Source organism: Trifolium pratense, linkage group LG2 (genome assembly GCF_020283565.1).
Source record: "Trifolium pratense cultivar HEN17-A07 linkage group LG2, ARS_RC_1.1, whole genome shotgun sequence".
In the NCBI taxonomy this organism is placed as follows: Eukaryota; Viridiplantae; Streptophyta; class Magnoliopsida; order Fabales; family Fabaceae; genus Trifolium; species Trifolium pratense.
Window position 1 is genome coordinate 40,586,059 of NC_060060.1, and position 16,041 is coordinate 40,602,099.

Consider the following 16,041-nt stretch of genomic DNA (forward strand, 5'->3'; position numbering starts at 1 on the left):
AATTCAACAGTGCGTGAGGACTAGATTGGACAACTTTTGTTGTATCATGTTTGATTTGAAACTGGCTACGGGACTGGACAAACTAGGTAGCAAGAGACAAACTAGGTAGCAAGAGATAGGACAAAACAAATTTTTGTGTCCTTCACTGAACCATAGGACAACTTTTTGTCCACGGTACAACTATAAAAAAATATTAAAAATACTCATTTTATTTTTGAATATAAAAATATTATTGCTCTATCTCTCTCCGATACAGTTTTGTCCTGTCTTGTATTATCTTGTTCTGTACTGTCCTGTCAACTCCTTGCTGTTTTTAGGAATCAAAACGCACAGTTGTTCATTTCCTCCCTTTTGTATAGAATACCAAAATTAAGGTTACTTGCAAATATCTGAGTATCCTCTTTGAAGCTTGACTGTGCAACTGAGTAGGTTGGCTCATGTAGCTGATCAAACTCACAACATACAGATGTCAGGTTGTGATATATATATATATATATATATATATATATATATATATATATATATATATATATATATATGAAAATGCTAAACAGTGCCTCCGGGGCACTGGTTAAAGAAACAAAAATAGTAATTTGTCATTTGGTATTGGAACTTGTGCAGTCAAATTCCTCCAAAGTTTAAAAAATGTCATTTTCTATTCAAGAGTTTCTTTTTTTTGGTTTCCTTAACAAGTGCTCCGGGGACACCGGTTAGCATTACCCATATATATATATGGCTTTGTCTAATATGAAAGACCTCATTATAGACAAATGTCATTAGGTCTTTCATGGTGCACCAGTCGAGAATAACATCACGACAAATACGAATTTTACAAAATTCACCATTGGATTGAAAGTTTATATCATATAGATCATTCATATTAATTTTAAAAAAATTGAAAATCATTTGATGTGTCATTGAGACCTATCAAGATTAACGGTTTATGAGTTTTTATTAAATACCGTTAATCTAGATGGATCTCAATAACATATCAAATTATTTTCAATTTTTTAAAAATTTGACATATTATACAAACTTTCAATCCAACGGTAGATTTTGTAAAATTCATAATCGTTATAATGAAATCGTGAACTTGTGCACCATGCACTATATGCATCACTTGTGCTTGTTAGAATTGGCCTATAGCCTACTAACACATAGAAAAACTTGTTTTGTTGCAACAATCATAAAAAATTGTAATGGCTTCTTCAATTATGGCTTCTGTGAGTTTGAAACCAACTCCTTTCATTGTTGAGAAATCATCGGTTAGAGGACTTCCTAACCTTTCAAGGCCATTTAGAGTTGTTGCTAGTGGTGTTAAGAAGATTAACAAACAATAAATTAAGAAAGTGTATTTTTGCACTTTATCTACCTATTATACTTTTATTTTAATTCATCAATAAATTTCTTTTTTTTTTGCACACACTTTATCTTTCCAATAAATTTAATATATTATGTACCAAAAAAAAATTAATATGTTATGTACAAAAAAAAAAACTTTAGTTTTTCAAATATATATTAAATCTTTTACGGTTTGAACAACTACTCCTAAATATTTGGAATTTATATGAGGGTATAATAGACAAAATATAACTTTAAATTATAAAAAAGACAAACAATTTGAAACAATTTTTTTTCTTTCTAAAACGACAAAGAAAAAGGAATGGATGGAGTAATATCTAGCACCCTTTTAAAATATTATAGATATTAAACTATATGCATGCAAATATATTATAGATATTATGGTTATTTTATTTTACTACATATAAACTTTTTTCAATTTCTAATATTTTGGTTTTCACCACAAGTATCCGGTCCACTAGACCGCTTAATCTGGTTCGGGGTCCGTTTCTAATTTTGTTAATATGATTTATGATTTCATGAACTGGATGTGGCATGGACTTGCCTAATGGACTTGATGCTTCTCGCAGGAAACAAAAGGTTAACAATTTTGTTTAATTTTTGTTAATTGACTTTTCAATTATTCAATGCATTTGAAAAGAGAATATTTACTTATAATTAAGGTCGGTGGGAGGAGTATATAGTAATTTTTTTGTGAAACTTTTTTTTGAAAGAGAAAATTGGGGAGGGAAATTTTTATTAATTCAAGTGATACTAATGATCATTTTACAACTGTTTCTGACGAGATTTAAACTCAACACCTTGATGTTACAAGTTTAAACTCTTATTACCACTGATCTAGCATCTCAAGTGTGTTTGGTGAAACTTTTTTTTTTTTTGGTTACATTGTTTGGTGAAACTTTAATAGTATAATATATATTGTTAACAGAAACAAATGTTTGGTTTTAAGTGGTTAATAAACTTTTGTTAAGGTTGAATTGTATAGGAGAATTTGAGTTCGTATGATAATCTCATTGATAATATTTTACTTACTTTCCGATTGATCGAACTATGAATTATTAAGATTCATTTCCATGAAAACACAAAGGTTAACCACAAAAATATATCATGATTTAAGTTAAATATTTATTATTGCTTAAGTTACCATCTCATCTTCTAATAACTTATGAACTTCAATATAATTCAGGGAAAGGGTGTTTACCAGTTTGTGGACAAATATGGTGCTAATGTTGATGGATACAGGTAACTTACATTTTTTTTTTATGAATTCTAGGTCTAGTTTCACACATACGTATTATAACATAGTTTGGTGAAAAAAATTTATTTCATTAGAGGAACTAATCTCAATTATACAATCATGATAGGTGGCCAAAATTAAATTTATTTAAAACTATTATGATTATACCAATAGTTGATGTTATATGCACACCTAATATGAATCATGAATGTTTTAGAATATCAACCATTGATTCTCTCATTATTGATTAAAATTATTTTCTTATAAAGTGAATGGCTCAGTTTAGAGGACGAAAATTAGAATCCTAGTGAGAAGAGTTTAGTTAGGCTTTAACCTGAAAATTGTTTTTGCTCTTTACACTTATTTGAGAGTCGAGTGTTATCAACTCTTTCGATATCATGTTGGTTATACAAATTAGAATCATTATACTTGATAATCAAAATTAAATGTAAAAGAACATTTTCTTTCCTAGCAATAGCATGATAACAAATTTTATAAATTGCAGGTACGACCGGTTTGGCTATCTGGGCTGTAACTCTAGCTGGTCTTCTAGCTGGTGGTGCACTTCTTGTCTACAACACAAGTGCTCTTTCACAATAGATTCTGCTAAGTTCATATTTTAAGTTGTAACAATATTCCATATAGCTTTGAAAATGAAGGATATACTCATCAATTACTTGTGGACATAGTTCCTTCTGTTCTATAAATGTTGTGTGGATTTTAAGAAACTTTGTTTATATAAAACCATGCTTCTTTATAGGATAGCCGAAACGTTTCTCAATGCATGTTTGGTTTAGCGATAACATTGACAAAATCACAGCAGATCACCACAATTTTGGCTAAAGCTACATTTTATAATTTCTACATTTAATTTCTGTGTTATCGTGATTTTATCAAATTCATCGTAATAACATCTCAACAATGAAGAAACTTATGAATCTGAATGGAGAAGAACCACAAGATTTGAATCGACAACACCGTTCACCCGTAGTTCACCCTTCTGCACCACCAACAGACTGCATAAACCAACTATACTCAATGCATTATTGCATATAATATCATGGAAGTGAGCATAGGCATTACCACATTGACAAAGCTAGCATCACGCCACTAACTCAAATTCATGCCCAACCACTATAATCCATATTCACCTGATCCAATATATCAACAAAATCACTAAATAATTGGTGTTGGAGACATAATATAATCTTTAAATGTTGTCATAGTTCAAAATGACTAACCTTTTAAAGAAGCCATGATTCCTTTATCAAAGATCTAAGTTCAAAATGATCTAACCTTTTAAAGAAAATGTTGCAATTGTACATTTGCGACGGGTGGCAAACTCTCCCTAAGAATTTTAATGTTGCTGCAAGCCCAAGCTAGGAATCGAACCCACGACCTTGGCTAAGCTAGAAGAGGTCTCAAAATTTTGCTCATACTAAAGTTATTGCATCTAATACTATGTCACCACAAGTAAACTGTGGCATACAGATTGATTCTATCAATGATATCAATATCTATATGAACTGGTGATCAATAGAGTACAAGAACCTTAGTTATAAAGTGCAGGTTATTGTACATTTAGATATAGCTTAACTTCAATTAGATAGATTAAAAGAAACACAACACATCAGAACAGAACAGCGAAACACCACATCTCATCTACCATAGTAATAATGAAGAAAACCAGCTAAATATATAAAAAGTGAATGGATGGAAGGGCTTACAAACCCATTCTTGCAGCAAACCCATTATCGACAAGCATCAAGAGCCGGAAAACAAACACCGCGGTATAGTCCACCCGAAGAACATCAAGGGATTAATAATGAAGAAGATAAAAATCCTAAATGATCTTAAAAAGTAAAAATGAATAAATAAGAGGAGTAAAGGAAGTTACTGACCACAATCCATATGTGCAATGGGTATGTACAAGAATATATGATAGCGTTTCTAATTAATTGAAACAATAACTCTAAGAATTCAAGTGTCAAGAATACAAGAATACTATGTGGCAATTGAAAATGCAAAATGATAGAAAAATTAGGGAAAAAAAGCATGAAGGGGAATTGAAAAAGGATACACTTGAAGGAATTTTGGAGTATGACATGAGAAGTGGTCCATTTGATACTAATGGCTCTAGCATTGGCAGAAGTGATTCTCTCAAGTCTACAATTAAACACAAATGCCTGAGACAGCAAATGTTATATACTCTCTCCTATCTTTTTTATAAGAAACAATTTGGGGAAAAAATTGGTCATTTTTATAAGAAACTTTGACAAATTTTCAAATATTTTAAATGTTCAATTTCACTTATGTCCTTATTTATTATGAGAAGGAATTTAAAAATAAGTAAGTTAGTTGAATAAAGACTAATTAAATAAGGATATACATGAAATATATTTAAATTTATAAGACTATTAAATGAAAATAACTATGTTAATTGTGCTTACTTGGTCTGTGATTTTTTCAAAGTGTTTCTTATAGAAAGGACCGGAAGGAGTAAAAACGATAACAAGCAAACTGTTTAGTGTAAAAACACATGATACAGTGAAAGAGAAGAAATTTGTTTTTGAAAAAAAATAATAAATATATTCAACAAGTCATAACTATTTGTTCCATATACTACTACAAACTGTACAGTCATAAATCATATTGCTAACTCACAAACATTCAATAAGTTTAAGCAATCGATAACGACAAAATTTAGATGGTTAAAAAAGGGGTTTGCTTTGACATCAAATTGTGTGTTATCTTTCAAGTTGGGAAAATAAACTTGGATAACCAAACTGCTGTACAACTACAGAAAAAGCTAAGTTCAGCAGATCTCCAAAACCATATAAAAGCATGTATGGAGACATAATAACGAGTTCTCCGGGTTGGATATGGGAAAATTAAGGATTTGGTCATTACAATTGATACCATTAATCCTCAAGAAAATGAACAAAAATGTTCCAGTGTTACAGTTTTTCCATAATCAGCCTACAGTGTTACATCCTTATGTTATTTCTAGCTGCAATTACTTCATTACCAGCCACAATGTTAAGGCATGTAATTAGTACTGAATACTCTATAATCAGTAAACTTTTAAATAAGAATAAGTATAGTATTTACCAGAACAAATAAAAACTTCAGCATGGAAGTATTATCCTTTTCTCATTTGCAGCTTTCATGAAACTGTAAAGGACAAACATTTCATTAATTCCAGAAGCAGCAAGCATAGTGTAATTTAAAATGCAGCATTTTAATTGTCAGAAAAATAGATAAATTTAGCATACTAGTATACGTTACAAAAGCACTAAACATTGAACATATTGTAGATCTAGGCAAAAACAAAATTAGACTGAAGAATCAGAAAAATTACTTTTTAATTCATTCATCATCACCATCTGCTTCCTTAACATCAAGGGTGAAACCATACTCCTGATCACAACCGATGTAAGAATCACACATGAAGTAGAGGACATAGGATTTCTTTCCAGCATCAGAAGGAACAGGAAACTCTAGTTTGGTTTTCAACTTACGCTGCAACGACACACGTTTAATTGCAAGCAACATGTTGGTTTTGGTATCACCAACAACAAGCCACCACCCTTCTTCCTTGGCTTTCGGATACCTAGGAGCATTGACGGGTCCTACTTCTGTTTTTCCCTCGAGATCCCGTTCCAGAGTAACCTGTAGTGTTACATCATCCCCAGCTCGCACATTGTCATTGTCCAAGATTTCGTATGTCAAATCAATATTAGGAAAATGGTTGCAAAATCGAGCAATATCCAAAAGCTGCGAATCTGTCATGTTCAACAATTCCCGTCTCTCGTCATCTTCCATCTCTAACAAATCAAAGACAGTTTCTACACTCCTCCCTGGGTTCTCCTGGCATTTCTTAGCCAAATCCTTTGTGAAGTGTGGAAGCTGTAGCAACATAGAATCTCGCTCCCACATTCCTTGTGTTACCATTTGACTTACTTCCATAGCAAGAAGAGCCTTGCTCAACCAACCATTGCTCGATATTACATCAACCATTGACTGTAGCAGTCTGTTTGCAGAAAGCAGTACCTCCCTCTGGTCCAGTGATAGATTGCCACCAACAAATTGCCTAGAGAAATGGGCCTGCAGCAAAGCATTTGCTTTAACATGTGGGTTAGTGACTTCCGGGTTTTCAAAGGAAAACCTTTGGTGGTTGATTAACCTACGAACCACCTCTTCTTCCCCAGGTCGAATTGGAAGGTGAGCATACTCTGATGCAGATGACAGAACCTCCAACAGAACCTTCATTTTTGTTTTTGAGGACAATGATGATGAAAACCTTTCAATTGTTGTGTAACTGATGTAATAATATGACGCAATCATTCCAAGGTTAAGAGGAGAAAGATCCATATCATCCTCAATAGCAACACACTTGCTTGCTTCTAATTCACTCAATGTATTTTCCACCATCTCTGAGAGGTGGTCAGAAAGATGCCTATGACTAACTCCTTGTAAATTGTAGTAATTAGGATTCTGGGTGAGCCTCCTGTACATAAATGTCCATGTAAGGTAATCTACAGCATCTTGCTTGTTCTCAATAATCCCAGCAACAATTTCAGCATTTAAGTTGTCATGCAAGAAGTGATGAAGGTGGCTTTCAACTGGGAATGCTTCATAAAGAAACTTCTTGTAGTACTCTTTACGTGATGCATGGCATAAGATGACGCATTTTCCAGAATTGTCCACCAAAGGACGGCTAGCATGACCCATCATTTGTAGCAAATCAGTAACTGGGTAATCTGTCTGAGCATTCTCCCGCCCATCATAGTACTGTGTTCCCATTACAACCACCAAATGAGCGGACAGTGTCACTCCCCAACACATGGAACTGCATAAAACGCAGACCTGAATCCAGCCAGCTTCAAACAGTTGCGCTACGATGTCATGGTCAAGACTATTCAAGCCTTCGTGCAAGTAGCCAACACCTTCACGTAAGGTGACTTTCAACATTTCATCACTGATCTTGTTAATAAAAGGTTCAAGCTCTTCTATAGACCGCAGCAAAAAAGGCTTCTCGCCACTGTCTGCACCTGAGTATGTAATCAAATCCACAGCTGTCAGTCGAACATGCTTTCTTGTAGGGACAAATACAATAGCAGGTTTCCCATTCTTGGCATGTTGGGCAATAGAAGTGTAAGTTGGTTTGGTCATTGCCTGCATCCTAGCCTCAAAATTAGCAATATCTACACCTTGAATGTGAATTTCCAATGGAACAGGACGAACACCAGGGGGGAAATTGAAAAGGCCATGGGATGTAGCTCCAATCCATTCTCCCAGATCCTTTGCATTTGCAAGTGAAGTTGACAAAGCCACAATACGAATCTTGTTTTCAACCTGACTAGCTATATATCTCATCCTGGATACAATAACCTCTAAAATGGGACCTCCTTGACCTCCAATTAAGTGGAGCTCATCAATGATGAAGAGACTAACTTGCTGAACATGTTTCCTCTGTTTCCAGCGGCGGGACAAAGCATCCCATTTCTCTGGAGTACTAATAATAACCTGACCTTTCTCAAGCAGTTTTAGATCAGTAGCAGTTTCTCCTGTTAACTCCACTACCTTCAACTTGAGACCACCCCCAAACTTCTTCTCCCAATCACGATACCGTTCCTTGGCAAGAGCTTCGATAGGTGCAACATAAACAACACGCATGACACTGTCAGGCAATTTTTGATGATTCCTCAAAATTGCAAATTCTGCACATATAGTCTTGCCACTCCCAGTTGGAGCAGCAACTAAGACATTGTCGTCAGAATTATACAACACTGTGAAGACCTGTGTTTGTACCGGATTGAAATGCTTAAACTCCTGATAAAGAGATTCATAGGATGGATTTCTCAAGGCAGTAACCGGCAGTGGTTGCAGATCCAATAGTTCAGTAGGTGGAGGATACTTTTCAGGTAATATTAGATGCCTGAAAGAAACTGGCAAACCAGTTTGGGATCCCAGCCATTTATCAGAAACAACACGGATGAAGTATTGAGGAGAAAGAGGCTCATATATTGGCACTGTGAAATTTAAAGTGTGATCCTCCTCAATATACTGTTTTTTCAGCAAAAAATACTCGTGATGAAGGATATATTCACCATCATTATCCTCCACAATCACCCAGAACGGCTCAACATATCCATGTATTCTGTCATCCCATGCAAAATCTGGAGTAATTGTGAGCTCAACCCCCAAAACTGTGCGAGTAATGGGCTGCACATGTGCTGCAAGATTCAGCTTTGGAAATTGATGGATAAATTTATGAAGGGTCCTCCCCATCTTCGTTGCATGAATAAGTCCACCTATCTCTTGTGATGACAGGTCATAATACCTTTCCCAAGCCAAATCCTTCTTCTCCAAACTTTTTAATATATCACTTGGAATTCCATTGAACTGACGAAGAGGAGTTTGGACACTCCACATCCTCTTGGTCACCATCTTGCATAAGTTCAAAGCCTTCTCAGCCAATTGTGCCCAGCCGCGTTTCAGGACAATCTCAAAAAGAGCCCGCAAAAGACGTCCAGCACTCTGAAAGAAATAAAATACATGAATAAGCTAAAAGTAATAAATGATGAACACCACTTCCAATAACTTCTCAAAGATAAGAAACAGACACAAGAAATATAATACCACTTCCAATAACTTTCAGAGGTAAGAAACAAACCTGGGTTATAAAAACCATATCAGATGTCATCGAGAGCCCTTCAAGCTTTAACTGTGAGATGTAAGATTGCAGTAAAACATTGATCTTGGCACTTGGCTCTTCCAGACTTTCCTTGATGGGAATGGGAACGCGATCTAAAAGCTTTGCGAGCTCCATCTTCTCATCTTGCCTTACAGTTACATACTTGAATTCTTCACTCAGTGAGAACAATCGACAAAGCTCTATATCCCCCATAGTAGGCTTCAAATGCTCATTATATGTGGATATGGTTCTGTGTGTTATATAATAGTAACTTGCAATTCGACCCAGGTCGGTGACCTGAAAATATCCACTCTTCCTATCATACTTCACCAAATTATTTCTATCTAAGATGGTTGCAGCTGTGTGAATCTGCAAAATTTATATAGATCAAGGTGAGACAATAGAATAATACACAAGACAGTATGAATAAGCAATATATATCCAAAAAAATTGCATTAAACATCATATGAAACCCGTCCAATAAAATATTCAAAGGAGACAATCAAACTTCAGAACAGTGGAAGAGACACTACCACCACCAAAAAGGAAGACTTGGTTCCCATTTCATGCAAATCTACGTAAATTATACCAATGACAAGAACAGACACTACCTAGTAAATAAACCAAAACTAAAGAGGGTAATTCCCAAAGCCATGAAAATCTGGTTCCCTTCTCATGCAACTCTATATAAATCAAACTGATGACACCGAGAATCGCCAACAGAAATCCAATAAAATATTCAAAGAAAAAAAACATCAAACTTAAAAATAAGTTAGAGCCTATGTCTTGCTAGAGTTCATGACGATTTAGTTCCACTTTCATGCAATTCTAATTAAATTATACCAATGACAAACACAGACGCTACCAAAAAGGAACCTAGTAAATAAACCAAAACTAAAGCAGGTAATTCTCAAAGCCACAAAATCAGGTTCCCTTCTCATGCAACTTCACACAAATTAAACATATGACTACAACTACCAACAGAAAGGAACCAAGTAAAAAATCAAATAATGACAATGACACAGGAGTTGGTTTAATTCAGAGAAAAATCAAACTTCAGAAAAAGTTCAAGAGCCTGTGTGTGTCTTAAATATTCAAAGGAGAAAAATAAACATAATAAGTTAAAGAGACTATGTCCTACTAGTGTCCACAAAGATTTGGTTCCCTTCACAAGAAGGGACACTACCAAAAAAGGAACCTAGTAAATAACTACAATTAAAGTGGGTGACTCTAAAGCCAACGCTAAAGCGAGTGACTCTCAAAGCCATGAAGATTACACAGATAACACTGATGACAGCAACAATCACTAACAGAACAAAACCTAGTATAAAAACCAAATAATGACACAGGGATTGCTTTAGTTCAGAGGAGAAGAATCAAACTTCAGAAAAAAGTTATAGAGCATGTCTTAAATATTTGAAAGAGAAAAATCAAACAAAAAAATGTCAAACTGTCTTACTAGATAGAGTCCATGATGATTTGGTTACTTTTTTCATGCAATTCAAAGTAAATTATACCAATGACAAGAACAGACCCCACGAAAAAGGAACCTAGTAAATAAACCAAAACTAAAGCAGATAATTTTCAAAGCCAAAACTGAAGTGGGTAATTCTCAATGCAATGAAGATCTGGTTTCCTTCTTATGCAACTCTACACAAATCAAACTGAATACAACAACAATTACTAACAGAAATGAACCCAGTAAAAAACCAAATAATGACACGGGAACTGGTTTAGTTCAGAGGAGAAAACTCAAACGTAAAAAAAAAAGGTTAGAGGCTGTGTCTTAAATATAAAAAGGAGAAAAATCAAACATAAAAAATAGTAAAAGAACCTATGACTTACTAGAGTCTACAATGATTTTGTTCCCTTTTCATGCAGTTATGTAAATTATACCAATGACAAGAACAGACACTACGAAAAAGGAACCTAGTAAATAAAACAAAACTAAAACAGGTAATTCTCAATCCCAAAACTAACGTGGGCAGTTCTCAAAGCCATGAATATCAGGTTCCCTTCTCAAGCAACTCCACAAATCAAAACGATGACAACAACAATCACTATCAGAAAGGAACCTAGTAAAAAACCAAATAATGACACGGTGATTGGTTTAGTTCAGAGGAGAAAAATCAAACTTCAAATAAAGTTAAGTTAAAGAACCCGTGTTTTAAATGATCGAAGGAGAAAAATACAACATAAAAAAAGTTATAGAGCCTATGCCTTACTAGAATCCACGATGGTTTGGTTCCCTTTTCATGCAATCCTACATAAATTAATAAATCATACCAATTACAAGAACAAACACCATAAAAAGGAACCTAGTAATAAATAAATCAAGACTAAAGCAGGTAATTCTCAAAGCCATAAGATCTGGTTCCCTTCTCATGCAACTCTACTACATAAATCAAAGCAACGACAACAACAATAATTAACAGCAAGGAATGAACCTAGTAAACAACCAAATAATGACACAAAAACTGGTTTAGGTAATAAATACCAAAAGATAAATTAGAGCAGTGAGATACTTACCAAATCAGCCCTCCTCTCCTCCAATATTTTTTTTTTTGAATGGCTCTTCTCCTCCTCCAATGTTTCATCTCTTGTTAGGGCATCCTGAGCTAAACCATATAGAGAAGGATTCCTTTCCATACGGACAGACAAGTAAGTGTATTCAAGCCAATGACAGGCTTCCTTCGCATTTTGGACAGTACCGAGAACAATCTCTGCATTCAGCTGATCGGCCAGCTTGGAAATAAACTGGCTCTCAATAGGAAGTTGCTGGTTCATCAGAGAGAGATAATACTGCAGCTCACTGTGTCCAGTAACAATTATTCCCTCACCATAAGAGTCATATTGGGGCCTTCCGGCACGACCCAACATCTGCATGACATCGAGAGGACTCAGTTCAGTCCAGGCCCCTTTTTCAGGGTTGTAAATCTGTGTCCCTTTGATAATAACTGTATGGGCTGGGAGATTCACACCCCAGGCAAGGGTAGCAGTAGATACCAAAACTTGTGCATGTCCATCAGCAAACAGATCCTCAACAAGTTGCCGATCTGTCCTTGTCATACCAGCATGATGAATAGCAAAACCATACGGCAGAAGATCTTTAAGGTCACTACTCTTCACAAGATCAGTATGAGTGTGAAGAATCTCACGGCTTGCACTATCTTCTTTAAGGAATCTACCAAGAGTATCATTTGCAAGTGCGGCATCTCTGATGGCTCTAGCAGTTTTGGCAGTTTCTTTCCTTGAATGTACAAAGATAAGAACTTGATGCTTACCAGCTACACCCATAACTTTTTCATAACAGATATCGTTCATCAATTGGAACCTCTGAAGCGGCTTCTTTACTGTGATTCCCACATATTGTTGAGAAAGAGGCACAGGTCTGTAACTGTTATCGAAATAAAACAGCCCCTTGTCCGGATTAACACGCAAGAATTTTGCCACATCTTCATAGTTAGGGAGAGTTGCCGACAATCCCACCAAACGGATAAAATCTTTTGTTGTTTCTATCTGCCTGAGTGTTCTAGCAACAATACTCTCAAGAACAGGCCCTCTGTTATCGTGGAGGAGATGAATCTCATCGATGATGAGAAGCTTCACAAGCTGTGTATAAGTTCGGTCTCCTGATTTTCGTGTGATGATATCCCACTTCTCGGGAGTTGTCACGATGATCTGAGTCTCTTCTATCTGCTGCCTTGTTAGTGACTGGTCTCCACTGAGCTCCCTAACCTTAACATTATATTCTTGCAACCGGTTAGACAGGTTACCAACAACCTCAGCCACAAGAGCTTTCATTGGTGCAACATAAACAATTTTATATGCACTGTGGTCAATAGAACCATCGTCGGGATTCCTGTGTTGGTCAATCTGTTGAAGGATAGTAAGAACAGCAACGTTGGTTTTTCCAGCACCAGTTGGAGCACATAGCAAAAGATTATCTGGCTTAGAGAGAGCAGTTTCATAAACTTTGCTCTGCACTCTATTCAATTGTGTCATTCCTTTGAAAGCTGGTTGTGCCCAATCAGGCATAGCAGAAATCTTCCAAAGCTTCTCATTAGGATCAAGGGGTTTAGCTTTCAATGCCGGAACATAAATTTCTTCATAACCTTTGCTAAGATTCCTATAAGACCCATAAGGAAGATCACGTCTTTTATTCGCCATAAACAAACCACCTTGTTCAAAAGCAAGGTTATCTAAATCAAGCATCTGACGTTGACCCTTCAACCAGCCACTCTCGCCATCTCTATCAACTCCCCTCCTTCTTCTATCTCTATCCCTATCTCTCTCCTTGTCTCCATCTCCAACAGTATCATCTTTCAACCTTCTAGCCTCTTCTCTTATACTCTTCTCCAAGTTTTTCTGTCTCTCCTTAGCAGATGCCCTGGTAGCATGCAACTGCTCCAAAATCGGCTGCAACAAATCAGAACCATTCATCTCTTCTTCAATCTTCTCCCTCTCCTCCTGATCTTGTGCCCTAGCCAAACGAGTACACCACACAATCTTCAGCCTATTTCGCAACAAAAACTTAATAAAACTAAACTTGTCAAACTCCAAATGAAACAAAAGCTTATTCTCAACTTCCCTATCATCGGGCTCAGCCAAAATATTTAACACTTCCCCAGCAAGCTTCTGACATTGTTGCGGATCAATCTGCTGCTCAAAAGCATGAGAAATTTTCCTCTGTAACCAATAAGCATCAATATCCTGCACATTCAAATTCATCCCTTCATTAGCATCCTCCATATCCTCATCATCAATACCACCACCCATTTGCATACCACCAGAACCATTAGCTTCAGCAATATCATCCTCCACTTCCTCTTCATCCTCCTGAACAACATCAAGATCACTCTCCTCATCCTCATCATCTTCATTCTCTTCAAACTCAACCGCAACACCGACATCATCATCAAGACCACCATCCACATCACCACCAGACCCATTAACAGCCTCCCCAACCTCCTGAAAATCAGTTATCAACTTCCCAATCGAAACAAGCTGATCAAACACAGGAACAGGAATAGGATTCAAAAGCTTCTCAATATCCTTCTTCTTATCAGGATTCTTAACAGTATCATTCTTCAAAACAGCAAGAATCTCATCCGCCGCACCGCTAACAATACTCAACGGCTGACCACCAAGCTGCTGTTGAATAACACTCAACATAGCTTCATAAGCAGCACGAGTCTCCTTCGTCTTCGGCTGATAAACACCGTCATCAGTAGCAGTTAAAACACTTTCTTCCTGAAGACGACGGCGTTTACTGCGTCTCGTCGAAACAGAATCAATCGGATCACGTTCCCTTTCCTTCTTCTTTTTCTTCGCCGCGTTGATTTTGTCGTTGAGTTCCGGTGGACGGTCGTGAGCAACACGGTCACCGAAGTTTTTTGGATCGATTCTTCCCCGAAGTGATTCTGGTTCTCCGGTGGGTTCGTGAGTTTCACGTGGACGAGAATCGGTGGTTAGAACTAGACTGGAGTTTGCTCTGTATTCGTACTGTTTGAACCGTGCGTGGGCTTCAGCGCCACCGCCGAGATGCGCCATGGTTGAAAGTTGAAACCTAATAGGGTGCATTGGATGACATTTTATAAGACAATTTTTGCAAAAAAAAAAAATAATAAATCTTTAATAATTTTATGAGATTTTGCTGGACTATATTGATTTTGTGAGATTTTAAAGATTTTTTTACAAGATTTTTTTACAATTAATATTTTTAACACATGATTTGAATAGATTTTGAGAGATTTTTTTCAAAAGACTTTTTACAATCAAGATTTTATAATACTTTATATATTAGGAAACTTTTGTATATTGGTAAAATTTTAAAAGAATTAATAAATTTTAATAAAAAAAATTATATTTTTTTGAGAATCCAAATATTTAAACAAAAAAAACGTTGCATTTTTTTACGTATATGTTTCTAATCATAAATAAGAATCACTACCACCATTGATGGGAAGCAGATGAATGTAACGAAAAAAAATTTGCTGTAAAAAAGTTGTAATGAATCAAAAGTTTGTAAAAAAGATGTATAATTTGTTAAAATATTTTTTTTCTTCAAAAAAACATATTTGATAGGTAAAGAGGAAGAAGAATAAGAAGAACTTGTATAATGATGATGAAAGTAAAAAATCTTGGAGAGTTTGAAAAAATCTAAAGTCTTTTTGTGATATTCTTGAAAAAGTGAACAAAGAAAAGAAGAAGGGGTGCAGTGATGATGAACGGTTAAAGTAATAAAGAAGAAGACATTTAATCTCGGTCAATTGTTTATTTTTATTTTTTTTATAGAGAATTCATGCTTATACACTTTGTGATTTATATATTAGGTTTATGACTCATATGTTAGCTAAGTTAGGCTAATTTTAGTTTGTTAGAAGTCTTTAGTTTGAGCCCAGTAGGAGATAGATGCTCTTATTTGTATGAAGTCTTTAAATTTAATTTGATAGTTTTAAATTCACTTTTTCAACGTATTGTCATGATAAGGGTGCGTGTTTGCGTGGTACATTACAAATTCAGATCATACCCAATTAAGGCAACTTGAGAATCTTGAGATTGTTTAGAAGCACTACTTGCTATAATATCTGGTCAATTGCTCAATAGAAATCCCAGAAAAAAAAAGTTAGAGATGCCAAGAATTGGATAATATAGTTGGAATTTACTACATTAATGATCTTCTAAAATTAGGAAGGGTATATCATTTAGTTCACTCATCTATGATCATGTGAACTTAATG

At 35.4% G+C, this 16,041-nt stretch overlaps 1 protein-coding gene and 1 long non-coding RNA gene across 36 annotated transcripts; one reads left to right on the forward strand and one right to left on the reverse strand.

Annotated features, from left to right (window-relative positions):
* Positions 1-1,880: 1,880 nt before the first annotated feature.
* On the forward strand, positions 1,881-3,327 carry LOC123905572. Its single transcript, XR_006808425.1, has 3 exons — positions 1,881-1,941; positions 2,549-2,604; positions 3,105-3,327. It is a non-coding gene; the product is annotated as an uncharacterized LOC123905572 (long non-coding RNA).
* LOC123905570 (DExH-box ATP-dependent RNA helicase DExH12-like) lies at positions 3,314-14,896 on the reverse strand. 35 transcript variants are annotated; one of them, XR_006808418.1, is made up of 8 exons: positions 11,829-14,896; positions 9,279-9,668; positions 6,121-9,142; positions 5,961-6,019; positions 5,711-5,773; positions 4,680-4,765; positions 3,683-4,571; positions 3,314-3,599 (listed from the first exon to the last, which is right to left on the reverse strand). XR_006808418.1 is itself a non-coding variant. In XM_045955233.1 (5 exons), the coding sequence occupies exons 1-4, from the start codon at positions 14,880-14,882 to the stop codon at positions 6,000-6,002; spliced, it is 6,486 nt and encodes a 2,161-aa protein (XP_045811189.1). In that variant the 5' UTR covers positions 14,883-14,896; the 3' UTR covers positions 3,314-5,773; positions 5,961-5,999. The 35 variants fall into 35 exon arrangements, 2 of the variants coding, with proteins under 2 accessions (XP_045811189.1, XP_045811187.1); XR_006808420.1 differs by having other exon boundaries at positions 3,683-3,750; positions 3,841-4,765; XR_006808419.1 differs by having other exon boundaries at positions 4,680-4,785.
* Between the last annotated feature and the right edge of the window lie 1,145 nt (positions 14,897-16,041).

What these genes read in the sequence shown, in the direction of transcription:
- LOC123905570 (XM_045955231.1), bottom strand. Translation starts at nt 14,882, where the DNA reads ATGCACCCTATTAGGTTTCAACTTTCAACCATGGCGCATCTCGGCGGT. An exon ending in AGGAGAGGAGGGCTGATTTG is followed by an intron (nt 9,669 to 11,828) that starts GTAAGTATCTCA and finishes TAAATTTTGCAG; the next exon opens with ATTCACACAGCTGCAACCAT. An exon ending in ATATGGTTTTTATAACCCAG is followed by an intron (nt 9,143 to 9,278) that starts GTTTGTTTCTTA and finishes TATTTCTTTCAG; the next exon opens with AGTGCTGGACGTCTTTTGCG.